Raw genomic sequence first — 24,633 nt, forward strand, 5'->3', positions numbered from 1 at the left:
TAACGGGGATACAGTTACTGAGCAAGTATGTACAAACATATACAAACTGTGGTACATGAGAGCTTATGAAGGATACTTGATGAAGTGTTGACCCTCTCCTTTTCTCTCCTTGAGGGGACTGATGATATGGGAGTATTGATTGAGCAGCTGGGATTTCCTTTCCCTCCACCAGAACTCAAAAGGAATCATTCACAGTCCACTTAGCTAGCACGACTCCCTGCATCGATCGGCATCAACTCTCTGACAGTCACAAGAGACGCCAAAGTCAAATTGGGCTTCCTGGAGAGAATGGGGGAGAGAGAGAGAGAGAGAGAGAGAGAGAGAGAGAGAGAGAGAGAGAGAGAGAGAGAGAGAGAGAGAGAGAGAGAGAGAGAGAGAGAGAGAGAGAGAGAGAGAGAGAGAGAGAGAGAGAGAGAGAGAGAGAGAGAGAGAGAGAGAGAGAGAGAGAGAGAGAGAGAGAGAGAGAGAGAGAGAGAGAGAAGAGAGAGAAAGAGGAAGCATGCCAGAACAGCATTTGGAGGACGATCCGTTTTTCAAAACATACAGCAGTACAAACATTATTTCACTGATTACTGTTTGTAAAAAGTAATTTGATACTTCATCTATACAGTGTATTTGTGTAGTTGTGCTTGTAATATTATTGAAAGAATGTTATTATTGTCATGTATTACCCCCGGCATTGACACCAGCCCCAGGACACACACACCCAGCATTGGTCCCTGCGTTTATTGTTCACACAAACGCACACATGGTTACTCTCACACATGTCATAAATCCTCTCAGTTGGGTTTGGCCAATGTGGGTCAAACCAGTTGACTCAATATGCGTCTGACCTGTATAAGATCAAATGACACTTTCTTAATCCACAGGCTGGGACATAAAAAAAAGAAGAAAAATCTATCTTAAAAGATTTTTGATATGAGGGGAATTTTGTTGTATTAGAATTTTGTGTAAACACATCTTGTGTTTGTACTGTTTGCAAAAACGTTGTAGTGCATGTAATGTGTGTGTTTCATGTCTAACCATGGTCAGTCAACCTTCTGTGAAACTGTGGAGGTCAGAAGTTGTCAAACTTCAAGTCAGCCTCAGAAAGGGTTTGGTACAGACTCCAGTTGTGCACCTGGTTCTGAGAGCCTACATACATGCATTAATGTATGAATGGACTGCACACACACATACTTTATGCATGCACTGACACACACATGCCTATACATATACGTACACACACAAACACACACAAACGCATGAATTGATGTTACACAAATGTACACGCATGTGCATGCACCCAAATGGAGGGCAAATGCATACGTACACACATTGTATCTACCCTTGCAGTATACACTGTGACCGTGATTTCACACACAACATCCCTGAGGCTGTACCCGGGCACTCTCCAATCTCCGGTCTCCTGCGGTCCGTCCCTGGGGTGTGGGCCTGCGGAGGGGAGGGCAGGGGAGGGCTGGAACGGTGGCAGTGTGGTGGCAGGAAGGTGTGGCCAGGCTGCTTGGCTTCCAGCTCTCAGGGAAATCAGTTCATCCATCAGGGTGACAGCTGCTGATGCAGTTGTGGCAGGAGTCCAGGTGACACCAAGAATGATTGCCCTCGGGTAGAGACCATTCCCAGGCAATCACCGTCAACGTCACTCCCCTCCATGTCTCCATCCCCCTCCTCCCCACCCCATTGGTTGTTGGTGTTCAGCGTCCATGGAGGTGACTGGGTCTGTGAGAGCGCTGTGAGAGTGAATTAGGAGGGATAACTGGGCCTATTGTTCACCACCGGCCACGTGGGTGTCACTCTATCTCCTGGGAAGACTCTCTCAATGGGACCTTTTAACCTACTTCCACTCCTGCTGACACTCATTTGCACCTCGTCTTAACCCAACAGCCTTTTCAATCAATTTCCTCTCTCTCTCTCTCTCTCTCTCTCTCTCTCTCTCTCTCTCTCTCTCTCTCTCTCTCTCTCTCTCTCTCTCTCTCTCTCTCTCTCTCTCTCTCTCTCTCTCTCTCTCTCTCTCTCTCTCTCTCTCTCTCTCTCTCTCTCTCTCTCTCTCTCTCTCTCTCTCTCTTTCTCTGTCTCTCTGTCTCTCTCTCTGCCTCTCTCTCACCCTCTTCCTCTTAAAATACCACCCGCTGCTGACACTTAATGTCGCTCCCTATGGGATAATGTGATGCCTTACTTCCCACACACACAAACACAGCCACACACAGCAGAATGACACACATCAGACAATAGACAACACTATACATCCTGGGCACTTCAAGGCTGGGTGGCCAAGCCTTGGTACAAGCTTTATGTGAATGAAACAGAGGACTACCAATTACCTGGTTAGTGTGCTTCTCTACTGTTGTATTTGTATGCCATTCATTATAGTCTTCTTTCCAAGTCACAATTAAAGTGCAAAGCATAAGTACCGGTATATCACACACAACAATTTAAATAGTTGCTTCAATTATCTGAAACTGTATCAAATGAATGTGTTTGAGGATACTGAATGTTACTGGAAGAAAACTTGTGGGATTATGCCTCGAGTCTATGAGCTTGTCTATCAGTATGTACCACTAGGGTAGCCTGGCTCTTCCCTCCTACGTACTTCCGCTCAATTTGGATTTTGCTTCTGTACTAGGTCTGGGATTTCAGTGCATCAGTAGGTTTTCAGAAACAATTTTTTTGTAGGTCCAATCAGCGAACAGAGGGAGTGGCTGAGAACGATGACATTGATGTTGTGCACTAGTTTTGAGTTGTAGTTCAGTAATGGCGGTAATGGTAATCTATTTTGCGGTTGTGGCAACGCTGTCGAATATCCATAAGTTAAAGCTGTAGCAAGAACAATCCTTGCTGAGTTTTGTTGAGTTTTGTTGAGGGCCACAACATGATGTTGTGGCCCTCCTCCCCACGGGGTTTGGGAAAAGTTTGATTTTCCAGCTACGGCAGCTAGCTCCGTGGTGAAGAAGTCAGATGGCTGAGTGGTGAGGGAATCGGGCCAGTAATCAGAAGGTTGCCAGATCAATTCTCGGCTGTGCCAAATTACGTTGTGTCCTTGGGCAAGGCACTTCACCCTACTTGCCTCGGGGGAATGTCCCTGTACTTACTGTAAGTCACTCTGGATAAGAGCGTCTGCTAAATGACTAAACTGTAAAATGTAAGGAGTTGGCTAAGGCGAACGCCAGAGATTGGTTATGGCAGATCAGAGTGGCTCTGGGCAGTATAGTTTTAAACTTCAACAGAGTACCCGCCTTCAAGGAAGTTAACGCCTGTCAATGGAGCGATCCCAAACGCTCTGTACAAATGAAATGTAGGAGGGTCTGGTTAGGACCAGGCTACCACTAGGGTGCAACAGAGAGACAGTCGTCAGTAGACAGCACTATGCAGTGTACCTCACTGAACCACAATGAGAACCAACTGTGTTTGTATTTACCTGGGGGACTACCTCAATAATCTCTCAAAATATAGTAGTGCTCAGATCAAGATCTGCCAAACTTTGTTCTGTCAAGAAGAGAGAGACCTACTGAGAGAACATCAAATCCAAACTACACAAAATTTCTCACAAAATTTAAAACCTGTATAAAATTGATTATTTCCATGACTGTCCTCACTCCAAGATCCCCAGTCCAGAATCAGAACTGAAGACGCTGACTGAATAAACCATCCTTTCAAGACTAGCGAAGATCATAATGCTAGAACAACATAATGCAATCTGGCCCGGACCTGGGATGCATTGTGTTACAGGTGAGTAAACTATGAGGTACTCAGGGATTGTATCGGGTAAGACCTGCACTGAAGCTTGATGACGTAGTGACGATTTTTTTATGCAAATAAATACGAACGCTCCCACCCTGCCTCTTGCATTAAAGGAACAAGACGATTGACTCGGACTTGCAATGCAGATGCGCATCGCAGAGGATTTTTACGCTCTGCGAAAAATCTTCACTTTAATTCCATTTGTATGCGAAATGGGAGACGTTCTGTTATTTGATCTTGGGAGAGATCCACGATAACTTTCCAGGCTTATGGCAATCTGATACTTTTTCAGTGTAAACGAAAGTTGATTTTAGTGAACCTTGAATGTGCATGTGGAGTAATTTTTGTATGCATGCGAAACAAATAGAATAACTTTTTTTATATACGGAGACTATAACGTTTTGGTCGCCAAATGTGGAGATTGTCGCACATTTTTGTGATACGAGTTTGTGCTTTAGGGTTTCTACAAAACATTCCCTGAATTGACATCGCCAGAGAGTAGAGACGCATCGTCGAATTGGTAGGACCATGGACAGCGTTGGAGCCGCGCAAGATCGCGAAGGTATGCTATATTCAATCTCTCTATTAAACAAGAGAACATTTAAATTATTGATTTATGAGAAAGCCTTTATAATAGACCTGGAACATGGTAGAAACTAGACATAAGTTTGCAAACTGTATCTTGAATATACATTCATTATGTAAATGATTTTTAGGAGTAACAGTGTTATAGGTCGAAGCATGTATGAAATGTCTGCGCTTATACGTAAATGCAATAACAATAAAGAAATTTGGGCGCATTTTAAAGTCGTCCCGGTTTGCATTCAGTATCAATTGGCCTACACTGCACATGCAGCGCGATGCAGACCGTTTACTCATAAACTGTAGCCTAATTGTGTAACTATACCTGGTATAGTTTTTCTTCTGTGTTTATTGATAAGAAAGTAAGGTTCAGCTGGTTCTCAGTATTGAAGGTGTTTGGACTCTCAACATGGCCTGAGGGTTGGACGTCATATTTGTGTTTTTGGACTGCGCTTCAGTGATTCTTTGCGTCAGCCCACTTATTTTCTCAACAGGTCTGGCAAGCTAAGGGTTTTCCTAAGATATAACTAACCAACTTGTCAACCGTAGGCAGGTGTGGGGATGCCAATATGCTTGATTCTAAGGTCAAAGATCACTGTTACTTGGTTTTCGGTAAACAGGAGGGGATTTATGGCTTTTCTTATTGCCCTAGACCTGGGTTGGACATATTATTGAAATATTGAAATATAATTTTATTTTATTTTATATTCAACACATTTGATTAATATTTCCTGGCATAAATGGAATCAATGTACAAGTTCCCCATCCATCACCCTCTCTCCAACAGAGCAGCTTGGCCATTCAAGCATATTTAATCTCAATACTGAGGCAGTTTTGGGCAATCATTTTATGGACACATGCCAAAATGGGGTTTCTAGAAATTCTTGGAACTACAATTAAAATACAGCAAACAGTCAATATGGGTTTCCTGCTCAAAGACGGTCAACGTGTTGTTATAAACGCAATGAAAATAATGGTAGCGTACAAGTGTAACTGCCACTCAGTCGAAATATAACAGAATACAAGACCAGTAACAGGGCATAGCACATATTCTTTGCCTTGAAGTATGCCAGAAGACTTTCTGTAGGATCCACACTTATCGTATGGATACATATCAAAGCCATTAAACAGTTGGGAGACTTCTTGCTTTATTATGGACCATCTCTTCCCCCAATAGCTTTCCTTAGACAGAAAAACCTAAACAACACAACCAAGCTGTTGTGATTGTTACCCTCCTACTGTATTATATTTACCAGGATCTTTGTTGTTTTTTCAGTCTGATAAACCTTGATCAGAAGGAGGTGCCGGACCTTCCCAAAAACCTCACAGATGAGTTTCTCCGATCCTCTAACAGAGGATCTCAACCTGTCCTCAGCCATGTACTCTCCCGTCACCAACATGTCCCTCAACTCCTCTGAGGTGGACAGTGAGCCCTTCTGGGGCGGCAGCACCGTGGTCACAGCCGTCATCTCGTTCATCGTCTTCATGGTGGGTCTCCTTGGCAACACGCTGGCCATCTACGTGGTTCTGCGTTACACCAAGATGAAAACTGTCACCAACATGTACATTCTCAACCTGGCCCTGGCTGACGAAATCTACATCTTGGGCATCCCCATGCTCACCACTCAAAACGTGCTCTCCTATTGGCCTTTTGGAGAGTTCCTATGCCGGGTAATCATGATATTGGACACCATGAGTCAGTTCACCAGCACGTTCTGTCTGACGGTGATGTCCATCGACCGTTATCTGGCGGTGGTGCATCCCATCCGGAGTGCCAAGTGGCGTCGTCCAAGGGTGGCCAAGGTGATCAACAGCATGGTGTGGGTGGTGTCCTTTCTGGTGGTGCTGCCCGTGACCATCTACTCAGGCGTACAGGACAAGTTCAAGTCCTGCAACATGAGCTGGCCTGATCCCCAGAAAGTGTGGTCCGCAGCCTTCATCCTCTACACGGCAATCTTGGGCTTCTTTGCCCCGCTGCTCATCATCTGCGTTTGCTACCTTCTCATCCTCCTTAAGGTAAGCTTCAGAGCACTGACGAGGCAGCTCCTGTTGTGTTCAAAGGCCAGTTCCATGTGAGTTTGTTGCTCCTTTCCAAATGTCTGTATTCAATCCTTAATCTCAGATCTTAATCTTGAATCTTAAAACTTCAAGAAAGTACTATTTTGGATCTGTTTCGATCAGGTCATCGGATCAGCTCTATCTGACTTGATTTCCATCTGACCGAACTGTGTCTGTTCACACATAATGGTGTCTCGTGCCTCCCACAGGTGCGGTCTGCGGGGGCGCGGGCCGGCCTGACCAAACGCAGGCGCTCTGAACGCAAGGTCACACGCATGGTGGTGATCATTGTGGTGGTGTTTGTGTTCTGCTGGCTCCCATTCTTCATCACCAACATAGTGAACTTGGTGGTCCCCATCCCCGAGACCAGCCTGATGGCGGGGGTCTACTTCTTCCAGGTCACCCTCACCTACGTCAACTCCTGTGCTAATCCCTTGCTCTACGGCTTCCTGTCCGACAACTTCAAGCAGAGCTTCCGAAAGGTCCTCTGCATCCACAAGGCTAACGGTGTGGCTTCTTTGGACACCAGTCGACCTCGCACTGAGCCTCTCTTCATGTCCAGGGACCATACCCAGGGGTTTAATGGCCACATGCAGATGAATCAGGTATGTCAGTCAATCATGGCACCAGCAAAGGCCAAGAATACCAACACCCCACACTTAGCACTTAACTGTAGGTATCTGGGAAACATTTACATTTAGTCATTTAGCAGACGCTCTTATCCAGAGCGACTTACAGTAAGTACAGGGACATTCCCCCCGAGGAAAGTAAAGTAAAGTGCCTTGCCCAAGGACACAACGTCATTTTGCACAGCCAGGAATCGAACCGGTAACTTTCAGATTACTAGCCCGAATGCCTAACCGCTCAGCCACCTGACTCCTTCACAGGTCGATCCAAATGATAGATATTTATTCTTCTCCCTCATATACACATACCTGCTGTGAAAGATGTCGTGAGACAAAATGATTCTTCAGTATAATCAGTGTCCTAGGTACAACAGTGATGTTTTCTTGTGTGTTCTTGAGTGTTTACTGACCCTTCTGACAATGTAAATAGGAAAGTCACATCCAGTGATGAAGCTTCAGGCTCTCTGTAACAGAAAACTGGTTCACTCACCTGTTGTGTTGTATGCACATGTGTGTGTGAGGAACTTTGTTCAGGCTCTCTTTCAGAGCCTTGTCTTTGCCGAATGTTAATTTAGTGTCAATTTGCTTTAGAGTCTGTAAAAATGACAATGTATGCAGCGTGAGAATGAAAGCGCTTTTAAAAGCAAGTTGGGCCACACAAAACACCATGAGGTTATGAGAAATGGGTTTCGTGTAACTAACTACCAGCCCAAATAAAGATTGATTTGTCATCTGTAAGAAGTTTGAAGAATTTAGTGAGGGACTTTGGTGTTCATATGTCAGAAGCCCTGCCCAGTCAAGCCATAAAAAATATTGTTGGTTTTGTGTTCAATGTTTAATCTCTACGTATCCATGTCTGTCTTTGCAGTGTGTCCAATTAAACACTTGCAACACTGTGAAGACCGAGCTGTTGCCCTTGGAAAGCCCAGTGATCGGCCAGTCTACTCTATGAAACCCTGTCTCTGCTGCCCTTTCACCATTAACACAGCCAGCATCTGGAACTCTTTTTTGTTGTTGTATCCATTAACCAAACAGACGTCTGACACCCCTGGAGACAGTTCAGGAGCAGACTGTCACCTCCACAGTTGGACTAAAAGAAGAACGAGTTAAGTGGGCCCAAGATACCTATCTGGTCTGTTTAGCCCCAAGCATTGATACACTACCTAGCACTACCAGCTGCCTTGGTGACGTTGAAGAGCCACTGAATTAATAGAAGACTTTTTTGCGAGGAGCAAATGTGCTACAAATGTGTGATTGACATTTCCGATACATCACATGGACCTATAAAAAGTTTTGTGCATGAAAATTTATAAAATGTATACTTTGCATCAGGAATGCTCTGTGTTTGAATATAGTATGTTGACTTTAAGTTGTATGAAACATGTGTATTGTTAAACATTTATAGGTGGAGCACAGTCAAAATTTGGGTGTTATTCCGTTAACATAGTCACAGAGGATTAGGTGACATAGGGCCAAAAACTGCCACCCGCTTAATGACGGGCCAAAACCATGACCGCTCAACCACAGGCTGTTTTCATGGACCGATTAGTGGGTTTGATGTTGGAATCTCTCCAACCAATCAGTGACAGTAAGACCCCCTGTTGGCAACAAGCTGGTGCTTTCCCTCCTATTGATGTTGATGGTGAATACCAGTCCTCTCAGGACAAACTTATGCCCAAGGCAAAGGCAGTCCAAGGTGAAGCAGGAATGGTATCGTATGAACTTTTACAAACAAGCACTGACATAACAAATCTGGTTACTGTCATTTATGAACAATTATGCTTTCTGTTTCAGTTTCATTTTCATTAGTGTGGTAAGCTTGTCTGGAGACATATATTTAGGAATCTCTGTCATCAGTGACGTATAACTTAATGTTCAAACTTGATTCATCAGTTCGAATTAAATGGGTGAAATAACTTTTGCATCTGTTATTGTGTAAATTACCTTATTATTTTAAAGTGCTTGCACTAATACTTTAGTACTACTTCATAGTACAATAGGCAAAGGGAATACCCTATATAAACATAGAAAATATTTGTTTTTGATGATTTACAGTATGGTTTGAAAGAACCTACAGTATGACTTTATTGCTTGAAGGCTATTGAGTCAACGTGTTCAAAAAGTTTTGTTCACAATTCACTGGTAAACTGTTTAATAAATAGCAAAACAAATCTGGAGTCATGCATGAATGCTTCTTTGATAATAATTGATTTTTACTCTGTACCTCTGTCCACACACACACACACGCACACAATCAGACAGACAAAATCTCTAACTCACTCCCAAATTTCTCCTATCTCACTTGTTACATCTCTCATCCTCTCTTATCATGCCAGTTATCATCTCTCTCTCTCTCTTTCTCCCTCCCCTTTCTCTCTCTCTACTACCCCTATCCTCGGTATGTTGACTGAAAACCTGTTACTCTGGCAGCCAACTGCAGGTGGGTGGAAACCCGGATTGCCCTTTACCCAGCACGCTGTGCTGATGGCCCTGAGTTGGACCGGCATGTTTGTGGTCATGCTGCCTTTGTTCCTACAGCTCAATGTCAGGATGAAGGACAGCAAGTAAGCAGGTCCACTATTACTGTAAACCTTTAAAAAAGAAAGAGGAAGGAGATTTTTCTTAGTAAGAAGCAGAAATTCTATGATTTTGTATTAATTTTGAAAAGATGTTCCAATTGTCAAAACCAAATTGGACGGTCTCCTTATTTCCTGCAGGTCAGATTGAAGGAGGTTGGGTTGAACAACATGGGGTATAATCCTTGGAAATTCACACACGCTTTACAGGGGAGATCTAAAAAAAAAAATTCAACATCATGTTTTTACTTTATATATTTTCTTCCTTAACTTGCAAGTGTACTGTAGCAAAAAATACATTTTACGCTTTCATAAGACATTAACACTTATAAAATATCAAATTATGCCATTCACAGCAGTGGAAGCCCTCTTGTTTGTCAGTTGGGCTCAGTGAGAATAAAATCTACATCAGGGTAAACACTATGCTCAACAAACTGACCCTCACAGGACCGCATGTGTTGAAGACGAGGACACCTTTCACAGAATCGAAGCGGCAGAAACCTGACATTGTCCCAAACAGCTCGTGTTTACCAGTTCCACTAATTACTATACTATTGTCCAATGGGGTAGGGGGAAGGAGGGGGGCTGGTGTCCTGGAATGGCTTTCCCGCTTAATCATTCATTCCTCTCAAAAAAAGCAATACTGGAAAAGCTGCCATTGCATTCTGTCTGGCGGGATAATCAACCTGATGCCGAGCGTGCAGTGGGACTGAAAAGCTCTTTGGGTGGACAGAGAAGAGAGCGGAGGATGAGAAGGGAAGAGCCACATCAGCGTTCCATACTGAGAGATTTCCAACTGGTTTTGGACGACTTCATACGTTCCATCTGGTCTATGTGATTTACCATACAGTCCATATTGCAGTTGTGTGCTGATGCTTGGAAAAGCTTTGACATGATTCTTGAAAGTCATCAAACCAAAGCCATAATCCTTACAAACATCAGATTTGTGTATCCAATTTGACAGGGTTTATCTCTGCCTTTGTATGTCCCAAACAGGCTTCCATTTCCCAGGAATAGTACATTCTGGGAAAACTTTAACTTGAACGCTGGTCTTTTGTTTCAAATGGCTACTCATATACAAACACACGCATGCAGTACCATTTCCTGGAAATCAATTCCCCCTTTTAAACTACTTGACAGTATTGTGTCTTCTTGCACCCTTTATATATGAACATTGTAGTTTTCACAGGGGGATGCATTTCAGACACAGCAAAACAATATCACACCATATATAGACGTAATAAATACTTCTGTCGATAGGACTGGGTTCATGGTAAAGTCCTTGAGGGGATGGCTCATGGAAGAAGACAGGATTCTTTATGAACTAGACTCCAATATTGTCAGTCTATAAAATCGAGGCATTAGTAACCATTCAGTGAGCTGCTACAGGTACATTGTATGTTCAGAGAGAGAACATTGAAGACAGTTTAAGTGGTTTTCTAGGAAAGGAAGCCCGAACAGTGGTGAAAAAGGAAGTTCATTAAGGTGTTATCACTGTAGCAGATGAACTACAGGGCACTTCTTTATTAAAGCAATAAAGATTATATTTATGGTTCACAGTTTAGATAGCCAGTGCATTTCTGTAATCTGTTTCGGTTTTAGAGGCTACATGTCAATTGTTTTGGCCAAATCTGGGTAAAGAAATTAAGTAAAATGAGCAATATAAGAGGAACCAGGGAGCGAATTACAGGGGGGTTTGGGGGGGGGGTCTGACCCCCCTAATTAAGACTTGGACCCCCCCAAAAGAGGTAAAAACAAAACAGGTCGGGGTGGTCGATACACGCCCTGGAGAAAAAGTTGACCCCCCCGATTGTCATTGTATAATTCGCACTCTGAGAGGAACCCAATTGGATTGGATAACAGAGGAAATGAAAGACAACCAATTACTTTAATCGGTAGCTTTTATGAATGATTGGATTTCTTTGTCTACCTTTGTCTACCTCTTAAATGAGCAAAGTACTCCATGAAATCATTTCGTTATCACCACATTTTTTATGAAGTGGAAAAGTCACTTCTTTTAACACTGTAGAACTTTCTCATTCAAACTGTTTTCCTTGTGAGAAAGCAGAAACTAATTAAGTTGTGCTCCAGGAGCATTACCCTAAAGCACCTTTGCTGGCATACAAGTTAAGGTTTGGGAAAAGTATGTACATTAACCAGGGGTTTCATGTACATTAAGTTTGAACTACAGAAGACCAACATAACTACAGCACTGTAACTGGTGGAACAGCTGTGTGGTGGAACAAACCTTGTAAGGTAATAAGTTGTGCAGGTAGGTGTGTAGCTACAGGAACATTGCTTGCCAGCTGTTAACAAACACACCTTCAGCACATGTTATTTCTCTCTGCCTCCAATAATGAGCAGCCTGTCTGGCAGAAGATGGAGAAGCCATCTTTATATCCATGGCAGAGGATAATGTCACTCACCATGTACTGATCTTGTTATCATATTAGATTAACCCCTCCACCCCCACCCCATGGCTGCACTCTTCCTTCTCCTTTCCTCCTTCCATCCCCCCTCTCTAGCTCTCCTGTAACTCGGACCCTTCGGAGGAGGGCACTTGAAAGCTATACTGTTGGATAAATCACAGGATCTCAGTGGAAGTAACAGTGGACGGTCAGGGTTCTTCAGGCAGATCAAACTCACATTGATCCACACAGTGTGGGGATTTACACCATCCTCATAAATAAAACAGCAACAGATATCCCAGATGGATCTGGGCTTTTAATGTTAAAACGGTACTCTCATTGGCTTCATAAAAGCTGTATTCATTAACCGCCTGTCAAGAATAGGTTTGGAATATATATGCACAGCATTTACAGGGCACCTACTTTCATATTCAGGTTATGATTTGCGGCTGACAGAAAGGACAGGGGAGATGGAGGAGCCGGTTCCTGATCTAATAAAAGGAAACACTTTGTACGTTGCTTCTCCGTCTTCCGCCTGTCAGTGTCATCGGGTTAGTTAGGCAGACAGACAAATGGATGGGGTGCAGGTGGACTGGTGTCATACTTTATAGGTAGCGAGCTACAGGAGGATGCAGCCCCTGCTGGTTGTTTTCTGTTGCAATACTAATAATCACTTTTTGTTGTATGTGGTTGATTGAATGGTATTTGCATTAGGAATGCAGCTGTATGTACTGTATGTATGGACTTTATGTATGTATGTACTCAGTTATGTACTGTACGTATGCCTGTCTGTATGTATGACTGAAAAACCATTAGGAACCTGAGGCACCCTCAGTAATTCTGGGACATTATTTAATTTCCGATCCCATTATTTAAAATGGGATCGTTTGAAATGACTGTTTACAAAAACCTTCACTGGGACTAGAACGTCAGATTCCCTAATGGATTTTTAATGGCAATGATTGCACAGGTTCAATGCCATGAATGACTGAAACGGCTAGTTAAAAAATACGTTGTATTATATGCTGAATTGCGTGTTTCATGTGATATTTAAAGGCATGACTGTTGCTGATTTTATGATAAAGGACCCTATTCTCAGTGGATCCGATGAGAAAACAGTAGTTAAACTGCATTTGTAAATCTCAGGAAAGACCTCTAGCCTGATTCTGTTATAGGTAACTAATTATACTTGTTTAACTAGCCTCTGTAGTGGGAAGGGTTTTATCTATCTTCTAAATCAGCAGTGACAAACGACTGGCAGAATGAGAGGATATGCAGGGGCACGACCGTCCGCTCCTCTGGCACCAAACCCAACCCACTGGTGTGTGCCCGCTGATATATTGAGTGGTGGTGATGCTGTGTCATGTCCAGTGAGCGGGTTGGCTGGCTCACCTCCACAGGGGGTGCCCGAGACTGGCGTTTGCCCACAGTGCCTCCGGTGCCTGGTTCTGGGGGTCGAGGAGCTGATCCGTGCTCAGGCTTGACAGGCCCGTCTGGGTGGAAGGTGTGATGGAGAACGATGACCTTTACCAGACCTGGAGCTCAGCAGCTCATCTGATGGATGTGGCTGTTCTGCCTCAGGTAGAGACGAGCCAGGGTACATGGATCTATGAACCTCACACATTTTCTTCCTTCTCAGTTGAACTTATTACAGTAATACAGAATGTGTCGTTACTAAACATAAAACGCACATCCCATATGCACCTATTACACTCTTCATACAGCACCAAATGTGACACCATGTTTGGTCTTCTGGCTGTACAAAACTGGAATTTGTGATCCAAGGTCACATTTAAAAAGATGTGCAGTCCAACAAGGCAGGCTTTATAATACATTTACATTACATTTATGCATTTAGCAGACACTTTTATCCAAAGCGACTTCCATGAGAGAGTTTTACAAAAGTGCATAGGTCACTGATCATAACAACGAGACATTGCGAGCAACCAAAACATGAAGCATACATTGTGAAAACCAAATAAGTGCCAAAGGGAAGAACCATAAGAGCATGCAGTTAAACGAGTCACAATTAAACAACATGAAACTCAAAAAAGTGCAAGAGTGTATCTGTAGAAAAACAATCAACAGTAAAATATTTCACAGCGAGTACAAGAATTTAAATCTTACAACTAACCAACAAGAGCATCAAGTCTCTCAATAAGAGTCATTGTGATCCTGGAGGAAACTAACATTAGGTCCAGCCAAGCATTCCTAAGTGCCGTTGTACTCCCGGAACAAGTGCGTCTTGAGCCTTTTCTTGAAGGTGGGGAGACAGTCAGTGTCCCTGATGGAGGTGGGGAGTTGATTCCACCATTGGGGGGCCAGACAGGAGAAGAGCTTGTGTTGGGACCGGGCGCTCGTGAGCGGTCTGGGTAGATTAAAGACCAGACGGGCCGCTGCGGACTGAATCCTCTGGAGAGGGCGGGTTGCGCATGCTGGGAGACCGGCGAGCAGCGAGTTGCAGTAGTCCAACTTTGAGAGGACAAGTGCTTGGACAAGCAGCTGGGTGGAATGCTCAGACAGGTATCTCCTGATCTTCCGGATGTTGTAGAGGGTGAATCTACACGACCGGGAGACCGCAGCAATGTGGGCTGTGAGGGAGAGCTCGTCATCCATGGTCACCCCGAGGTTCCTGGCAGAGGATGAAGGGGTCACCGTCGCAGATCCCAGGGGGATTGAGAGATCGTTGGAGATGGAGGGTTTGGCCGGGATGATGAGGAGTTCTGTTTTGAAGGGTTCAGCTGCAGGTGGTGCTTGGTCATCCAGGTGGATATGTCTGTGAGGCAGGCCTCGATCCTAGCTGAGATCCCCGGATCGGTCGGGGGGAACGACAGGTACAGCTGCGTGTCGTCAGCGTAGCAGTGGTAGGAGAAGCCATGGGAGGTGATGATTGGTCCAAGCGAGGTGGTGTACAGGGAGAAGAGGAGGGGTCCAAGGACGGAGCCCTGTGGGACACCAGTGGAGAGCTGGCGTGTGCCTGACACTTTGCCTCCCCAGGAGACCTGGTAGGATCTTCCCGGTAGGATGAGATCCACTGAAGTGCAGTGCCAGTGATGCCCATCTCAGAAAGTCTGGCGAGCAGGATTTGATGGTTAACCATATCAAACGCTGCAGAAAGGTCCAGCAGAATGATGACGGATGACCTTGAAGCCGCTCTGGCAGACTGGAGGGCAGTGGTGACTGACAGGAGGGCAGTTTCTGTTGAGTGGCCAGTCTTGAAGCCCGATTGGTTGGGGTCAAGCAGGTTGTTCTGAGAGAGAAAGTTTGAAAGTTGGTTACAGTGGCGTTTTTATATGTAACAAAATTGGTGGGGCAAGAACCATTTCAAAATATAGGATACATACCAGTAAAGCTACAAAACTCCCTCTTGCTACTGATGTGTTTATTTAACACATCAACAAACAGCTTGGCTCCACAAAACACTTTTAACGACAGAGCGGCTTGCTTCTACCAGGTGTTGTAGTACACAAACTGGAGAGAGAGACCTTCTTGTGTAATTGCTCTCCTTCTCTCTCACACACATGTAAAATTACTAGTGGTGGGCATAGATTTTTTTTTTTTATCTAGATTAATCTCACTGTAATCTTGGCGTTAATCTAGATTAAAATGGCTCATTTGAATTCCGCCGAAGTCATTCAGAATGTGTGCTACGCAAATAAGGACTAAAAGTAAGTCTTTGAGAAGGGGTTTCTCAAGCCAGGTGGCGCATTAGACCAGGAGCTCATCTCCTGTTTCCAAAATGCATCACAAACTGCTTGAGAAAGCAGTTCTACTATGATAATTGGTGATGAAAATAAATTATGTTCAATAAGATTTACTTGTGTTTACTAACTGTTTATTAGATTAGTTAGCTTGGCTGATAGAGCTGTGCTTACTTGCCTCGGTTGCACTCAAACATCGTAGTTTGACGACGACTCTTCCCCTGCGCTACATCAGTGCTTGGCCCGGCATCTTCCGCATTAGCTAAGGGATGCTTTGCGTTTAGGTGGTATTTGAGACTGGAAGAACTCCTACAGTAAACTAATTCCGCATAGCACAAGGTGCAAACAACCTTAGTCTTGTCGAGGTTTCCATTGGGAAGCTTCTTAAAAATACATTCTCCCTGAAGCAAACCAGGCGGCTTCATAGCTACATCCATGTTAGCACGTCACGTCTGATGTCCTAATTTCATACACAAGGCATACACACAGGTTCAAAGACTCGTTCTTGCCTCCTAGACTAGAGTGCACTTCGGCTAGGTATACATCCGCGCTAAAATATCAAGGTGAAAATCATCATAGCTTGCGTAGTATAGACCCAGCTCAATACCCAATTTTGAGAATAGATTAACGGCGATATTTTTTTTATCGCCGATAAGAGTCGCAGCGTGTTAACGCGCGTTAACGGCCCACCACTAAAAATTACCACTGTCATATTTACAAACCTAACGCTAAATTAAAAATGCAACCAAGCTCAGAACCAATTTGCATACAGAGCCATACGCGAACAGCAATGTGCTCAACACCACTTAAGGCTTAATTAAAAGACAACTTTTTAGGGATACAGATCCATTGTATGACAACAACCTTAATAGATAAGCATGGACACACTGACACTCGTCATTATCTATATGTATTGATCCAGCTCACAAATATGACCAATGCACGGACCAGCACCACAAAGGCAGGAGGATACAACATGCTTTCACTCACCAAGGCTGAGAGCTCACTTGAAGAGAAAGGTGCTTTATTTTGTATGCTAACCGTTAGCCAAAAACCACTCCACGTTAGCCAAAAACCACTCCACGTTAAACTAGCGGTTACTTTTACCAGCAGTTTGAGCGATGACAATATTGTGGCTAATGGGCACTACCAAGTCGCTTTACTTAAACTTTCTCCTCCAAATTAAGGGTTTATCGGGTATATATATAAGGGTATATAACTGGTGCTCGAGTATGAAATCCACTCTATTCATTTTCTCAACTTATCTGGAGTTTGTGAAGCTAACAAGCTAGCTAAGACAATCTACCCTCCTCGCTCTTCTTGCCGATTAATGTTGGCGCTAGACAGACAGACAGCCAATCAGAACTGAAATACAAAATGACGCTGTGGTGGGGCTACCGGCTCTCAGCCCGACTTGGCATCAAATTCGTTTGATCCACATTACATTCTGAGCATGCGTATTAATACTTTCCCACGTCCAATGTACATTGCATTGTGATAGAGGGGCTAGCCCCACCAGAGCCCGACCTTCACGATTAGCCTATTGACGACTACTGCGAACTCCAATCGGCAGAACGCAGTCTGAAGCAGCAAGGCAGGGACCAATGAACATGAAATAAAATAATAACACAAATGAATGATATGCAATTTAGGAAGATGCTATATTCATAGATAAGAAATTATACGAAGTAATCTTCGAGAAATAAAAAAGAACATTTTTTTGTTGCAGTTCTTTCTGTTGACAACAGGTGGGGCACTGCCCGACCTGCCCCTAATGTACAGTCGCCACTGGTTGGTTAGATACAGCGTGTTCAATTGTTTTAGAAAAGAAGGGTAGCAGTGATACTGGTCTGTAGTTCTGGAGGACGGCTGGGTTAAGTGATGGTTTTTTGAGTAGTGGGCTCACTCTGGCCTGTTTGAAGGCAGAGGGGAAAGTGCCGGTAGTAAGAGAAAAGTTAAGGACATGGAGAAGAAAAGTTATGATGGAGGGAGAGAATGTTTGAAAGAGAGGGGACTGGATCAAGGGGACAGGAGGTGTGGCGCTGAGAGAGAATGAGGTCAGAGATGTCTGCCTCGGACAGGGGAGAGAAAGAGTTTAGACATTTAGTAGGGTCAGTCATAGAGGGTGAGTGGATAGGAAAGGTGGATTCAGGGCTAATGTCCTTCTCAGAGAAGGAGGAGAAGTCGTCTGCTGTCAGGGTGGAGGGGGGGGGGGGAGGGGGGGTTAAGAAGGGTGGAGAAGGTAGAGAAAAGTTTGTCAGGGTTTGAGGCAGAGTTAATTTTGTTCAGGAAGTACTGGGTTTTAGCATCAGTTATGCGGGCAGAGAAGGATTTAAGGAGGAGTGATACTTATCAAGGTCCAGAATGTCTTTGGACTTGCGCCATCTCCTCTCAGCTGCCCGAAGGATGGACCGTTCTTTACGAACAACGTCCGTGAGTCACGGGCAGGAGGGAGAAGATCGTGCAGGCCTGGTTGACAGGGGTCAGAGTGTCCATTAATGCAGTTAAAGTGGAAAACAGGGTGTTGGTGGCAGTGTCAGTGGGGTGGGACATGAACTCGTTAATGGGAGGGAGGATGTGGAAGCGGAGGTTGCGGCGGAAAGTTACGAGGGGAGGGGAGGTAGGAGGAGTTGGAGGCAGAGAGACAGAGAATTGGATAAAGTAATGATCAGAGATGTGTAATGGGGTTACAGTCAGTGATACAGTTACGTGTCAGGATGAGGTCAAGCTGTTTGCCTGCCTTGTGGGTCGCCGGTGTGTTCAGCAGCGTCAGGTCGAAGGAAGTCAGAAGAGACTTGAAGTCGACGGCCTGCGTTCCTTCGAGGTGGATGTTGAATTCCCCAAGGACTATCAGCGGTGTTCCATCATCCGGGAGGACGCTGAGGAGCATGTCCAGCTCCTCCACAAAGTCGACTAGCGGCACTGGTGGGCGATAGAGGACAACTAAAAATGCTTTGATAGGATCAGTCGGCATCACATAATGGTGTTCAAATGATTTGACAGTAACAGAGAGTTGGGTGGATGTGTATTTAATGAGGGGAAAGAAGCAAACCTATCCCACCACCTCACCCGGTTGAGCGGGATGAGTGAGAGAGCAGCTGGAGTTGCAGTGTTCTCTGGGCGATCCATGTCTCTGTCAGCGCAAGGGCGTGCAGAGAAGCATTGGATGCAAACGCCGGGATGAAGTCTTCCTTGTTCACAGCAGACTGGCAGTTCCAGAGCCCTATAGAAAGAGAGAGGGCAAGTAGGTGGAGAAGATCTGGATAGGTGGCTAAGATTAGAAGTGGAACGTATATACTTTGTGACATATCTACGTCTACGTCTGCGAGTGTTGTAATGAACGGGAATGCTGAAGAAACACATGCTAGCTATCAATATGTTCAAGGTAGAATATAATACAAATAGGGTGATACTTAACAGAAGAGGTGATCCGCCTCGTCGGCCATCCTCTGTGGACTCCCGCAGGTAGACAGTCTTTGTTCGACCGAGTCTTCATGCACCAACGCTGCCTCTGCAGTGCTAGCCGCCTTAACCCTTGTGTTATCTTCGGGTCATTCTGACCCATCAGTCATTGTGACCCACCTTCGTATTGCGACAAATTTACCTCATACAAAAACAAAGTGAAGCATTTTCTTTTAACTGTTGGGCTGTCTTAGACCCCCCACATTGGAATGGTTAAAATAAAATTATTTTTATTTGTTTTTGTATTGGGTAAAATTGGGTAAACACAACGATGGTTCGTTATGAACCTTTGGGTCATGTGACCCGAAGGCAGCACGAGGGTTAAATATGCTAAAGTCGCAGCTGACAATGGCCCTAATTATGTAAACAAAGCCAGGCAGGGTCTCACTCGTCGGCAAGTAGCTACCCTGAAACTCGGTCTCAAGCTAGCTACTTATTGACCAATTTAGCTGCTATACCCTTACCCTCTGTCCTTGAGACAAAGTTTTAGCTAAACACAAATGAATGAAACAAACTGATTACTTACAGTCAAGATGATATAGGTAATAGTTCTCATAACAAAGTATAACATTATAAGTATATCCAAGCCTGCTTGTGTATCAGTTTGGAAACAAGGGTAAACAGACACAGGGGGAGGGTGTTGCAGGTGAGTCAGTTTCAATACGAGCAGAAAGCAACGTTTGACATTTCCTGTGTGACTCTAAGCGTTTCAAGACCTTGTTCAGTTACCAGGAGATCGAGCTCTGATTTGAGCCATTCTTCGGGAAGAGGAGGAAGAACATGGGGAGAGATTGGAAGGAAAAGAGGGAATGGTCATCATTGTAATGTAAATGCAACAGACACATTTTCTGCATACAGTACCTCATACGGATCACCCAGACATGCTGGTTTTCACTAAGACACTGACAGCTGTGTTCATTTCTTGGTAACCGGGAGCAAAGGGCTGAATATTGGATTGGGGGGGAGGGGGGGTGGGCATTTAGCAGTTACATGGGGCATAATCCCTGGAAATTCACACACACTTTACAGGGGAGATCTTTGAAATGTTTTGAATTCAACATCATGTTTTTACTTTATATATTTTCTTCCTTAACTTGCTGTGTACTGTAGCAAAAAATATCTTCACAATTTGTTCACGCTTTCATGAGACATCAACATGTACTGTAATTGACTGTGGTAATGCAGGCCTGTCTTCTAGTCAACACATACTATAATAACAATAATGTTTCAGGACAGCCTCCTAGAATAGCAGACTGTGTGTGTCTGAGACAGATGTGCTAATTATACACACGCTCAGTATGTTTCCATCAGTTTCAAAGTGTCTTATAGCAGTTATTTGCAAAGAATTTTGTTTAATTCAGCTTGACTGGAAGCAGTGTGAGGTGGTGCAGCTCATGTCAAAAGTTAAGCGGAGAACAAGAGGAGTTGTCAAAGATACATGGAGAGGGGATCGAGTTTTGGAGGAAATACATTTGGGTTGATAGTTTTCTCTCTTCAGAGGATGGAGAGAAGGTGGTTGGAGGGTGGACAGCAGGAGAGAAGGGACAGTGAAGGAGAGATAACAACGCCAGACAGGTTGCAGGATAATGAGTGGAGAGAAGAGACTAGAAGAGACCCACAAGAAAGGTATGTCCTCAAATGGCAGTTCAAATTAACTTTGGTTTGGGAGAAAACCACACCACAACTCCCATCTAGCACCTTGTCTACCCGTCGTATTACCTTATTCCCACACCTGGTACTCGTCAGCTTATTCAATGTATAACTCAGGCTAGTCAGCAGCCTACTAACAATGCACAAAAAGTTTGTTGGTTTGGTTATTGAATTTGTGAATACGTTTTGATGCTCCAGACTATTCTTCAAACAGACGTATTTCTTGTAGCTGTACCTGACTCTGACCTGATAAGAGAGAATGTCAAGGTTTTGGAGGTAGGGCTGAGAAGGGTGGTTGAGGCGAGGAGGGGGTGAGGTATAATATCAAACAAATTATTCGACATTGATGAAGGAGAAAAGAGAGGATACAAACCATTATTACCGTTAATGGTCTTCCAAAGGCTTCTCCACATAAGAGCATGCATCGTGGTTCCTGACCCACAAGGACCAACAGGCAGGGGTGACCCATGAGCTTTCTTTTATTCCAATTGTGGAGGCTTCTCCAAGTGTTCCAGGATAGGTGGGTCTTTTCCCTGACTGCCTGGCTTCTCTGTCTTTCCCTTGACCCACTTGATTCATTTCACTCTGTTGGTGTTGTTGATGTCAGATCAGGGGACTCTTATTCCTGTTTCAGCCAGTAAGTGAAGTTTCCTGCCAGTGGTGGTCCAGCTCTCCCTGGTTCGGCAACATCAGTCAATAAAAGAGTCAGTTGGCTTCATAAACAACAGTAGACAGACTTGTTCATGGACAGGGGTCCAGCCCCCAAAAAGGACAAGTCAGTTTTAATGGTTATGCTCTCTCTCTCTGAGTGCACATGATTTAGTACAACACCAAACACAGCATCAGCCACAAACTGATTATTGGCTTTCCCTTATAGGACCAAGAGTTTGCAAAGCTTTTGATGTAATCATCCTTAACCAAATAGTGCTAGTCAGTACCACCGTCTTATCAAACACATAGATAATATGTGTTAGCATTTTCAATAAACTGTGTTATAACTTACTACTGAGTGTTCCTGTCTGAACCTGGAATTTCATTTCAGTATGGATTTATTTATTTATTGAAAATCAAATGAAAATGAAGAAAACTGGTTCTCAGGAACATGAAATCCTGATGCCTCCTTGGTAAGTCATCAAAATGATTAGATCAAAGAATCTGAAGAATCCATGAATGTATCAAGGCATTAAGGTCAAGGCGGAGGACATTTCATTTAATTGGTCAGTGTCCAAGGAGAAAGGCTGTGAGGAACCCTGGCTGAGAACCGTGTTGTGGTAACTACCATCACACAGGTCTGCACTCAGACAATGATCAAAGCCTGCCCTCACCCCATCCATCTTCTGTTCTGCAAAGCAACTCCACTAGCTCCTTCTTTTATCCTCCTGTTAAAGAAGGACAGTGCACAATAAAAAAAACGGGAACAGAGGGTGGACTCCCCACTTTGCTTTTGATGCAAATGGCGTTTCTGGTTGGGTCTGAGGCTACATGATGACACCAGCAGCTGGGTGTTCTCACACCTATCTGCCCAAGGAGGGAGTCTCCACTGGGGCATCTCAGACAGAGTTTAGCAGGAGGGCGGAGAAGGAAGAGGGCACAGGAGGAGGAAGGAAGGAAGGAAGGTAAGGGAGGAAGGGAGGGAGGGAGGGAGGGAGGGAGGGAGGGAGGGAGGGAGGGAGGAAGGAAGGAAGGAAGGAAGGAAGGAAGGAAGGAAGGGAAGGAAGGAAAGGTAGGAAGGAAGGAAGGAAGGAAGGAAGGAAGGAAGGAAGGAAGGAAGGAAGGAAGGAAGGAAGGAAGGAGAGGAGTGCAGTGAAGATGACGCATGATAGGGTAGGGAAAACAGATGACATGATTGGATGAGGAGAGGAGAGGACAGAAGGAGAGGGAATGGCAAAAAAGAAGTGAGGAAAGGGAGAGAGAGAGAGAAAGAGAGAGAGAGAGAGAGAGAGAGAGAGAGAGAGAGAGAGAGAGAGAGAGAGAGAGGAGAGCCCTAAATGGCTAATTAAAGCTGAAAGCCATGCCCTTCTGCCTTCCACATTGCCTTTTCATCATATGTACCATGGAGAGAAGGCCTACACCCAACTAAAAAATATATCACAGACAGCTAGAGGGGCATACACCCACTCACCCCCCCCCCCCCTCCACACACACACATTCACATTTTCACTTTATCCGCTAGATCTGACATGACTCGCTATATCTTCAACTCTAAGTTAAAATCTCTGAGAATAAATGCAATCTCACTGGAGCTTTCGGACTAAATCCCGACAACAATTTTCACAGATTTTCTCCTGGGACCAAACTGACTGATGTTAAAGAGGGCAGAAGAAAGGCAGAAGGAGAGAGACAGAGTAAGGTACAGCAGGGAAAAGAGAACAAAAGAAAGAGTGCAAGAGCCAGGGAGACTTTCGATCGTTGCCAGTGGGGGAAAGGCATGTGTGCGTCTCTAAGCAGTTGTAAGCTGTGAGGTTTTTTTCCACTCTGCCACACACTTGTCATCTTTCTGTCGGAAGCAATCGATGGGACCTTGATGGGGGATGTGGTCCTTTCCACGGGGAGGAGCAGTCTGTTTGAAACCCCTAACACTCCCAGAGCAGCCTGTGGACACAGCTTCCCTGCTTTGTCCCCAGCACACCAGCCCTCCTTGCCCTGTCTTTGCCTTCCAAGCCTCTCCACGGACTGTTTACTTCCTTATTTCTCCACACACCTTTCCCTTCAAGCCATTAAAAGTCAGAGACCCACACACGCACATCTCTTCCACAGGACCAAGCGTCGCCATGCCCGTTTCTCTCTCTGCCCTTTCAAGACCTCTCTCCCTTCTTTCTACGCCTCCCTTGCCTCCTATTTTCATTTTTTTTAACAATTTTGTTTCACGTCAACTTAATGACAAAGATAAAGAGTCAGTTGTTAATGGTTTTCCTCCAGTCTCCAGAGAACCAGATCTGTGCTCGGTCTTACCCAGTGCAATGAAACCAGTAGATCAATGTCTATTGAAGTAAGCCTGGGAGTGAGGTGAAATGAAAAACGCGGAAGCAGATTTTGAAAGATGATCTTTTTTGATAGATGGTATTCTTACTAGTCTTATCCAACAGGGAATTATTCACACAGAGACCAGGGCATGGTTACTCACTGCCTTCATTGCCGTTGTTGCTTTCATGAGTCGAAATATCAAAAACCAGAACCACATCACACTCAACCAGGTTCCTGTACATTAACACAAAATTCCAATCTGCCTCTCTCCAGCTCTCTGACCTGTCTGTTGATTTATCCTTCCCTGAACGTGAGATAGTGACATTGAGACTAAACTGGGTTTGCTCCAGGGGTCCTCATGAGGCCTGCTGTCTGACTCAGTATAAACACAGGTCAAATGCTAAGTCGCTGACAGTAAACAATACTGTCTCCTCTTTTATAAGAGGTTGTGGAATGTGTACATGGACAATGTGTGCATTTGTTTGTATACTGCAGGTTTTGAAGGAGTGTTCATTGTCTCTGAGTGAATTTGTGTGTGAAAGACCTTGACAAGGATATCTATTACCAGTGGTGGGTCAGTCGGATCAGGTCAGTTGGATGCGAGCCGTATCTCCATATGGCATGCTGTTACAGAACTCAACAGTTTCAAATACCGCTTTCACCCACTCAGGCTCTTTAAACCTTTCCACGTTTTTTTGTGACCACTGGAGTTTCTCAGAAAAGTATTATCGCTTCTCAGTGAGGTTTCTCATCTGAGTGACTGCCGGTTGATGAGTTAATGAGTGTGTGTGCTTTGTCTGGAAAAAACAGGCCCAATGGTTCATGAAGGGCTGAAAGTGTTGATTTAAATATAATTGGATTGTAAATA

At 44.4% G+C, this 24,633-nt stretch overlaps 1 protein-coding gene across 1 annotated transcript; it reads left to right on the top strand.

The window, feature by feature from the left end:
- Positions 1–3,856: 3,856 nt before the first annotated feature.
- On the top strand, positions 3,857–9,173 carry LOC136940440 (somatostatin receptor type 5-like). The gene is made up of 4 exons (XM_067232587.1): positions 3,857–4,300; positions 5,597–6,336; positions 6,588–6,983; positions 7,873–9,173. Exons 2-4 carry the CDS (start codon positions 5,650–5,652, stop codon positions 7,954–7,956), a joined length of 1,167 nt encoding a protein of 388 aa, XP_067088688.1. The 5' UTR covers positions 3,857–4,300; positions 5,597–5,649; the 3' UTR covers positions 7,957–9,173.
- The last annotated feature ends 15,460 nt before the right edge of the window (positions 9,174–24,633 follow it).

This window comes from Osmerus mordax, chromosome 3, assembly GCF_038355195.1.
Source record: "Osmerus mordax isolate fOsmMor3 chromosome 3, fOsmMor3.pri, whole genome shotgun sequence".
NCBI lineage: Eukaryota > Metazoa > Chordata > Actinopteri > Osmeriformes > Osmeridae > Osmerus > Osmerus mordax.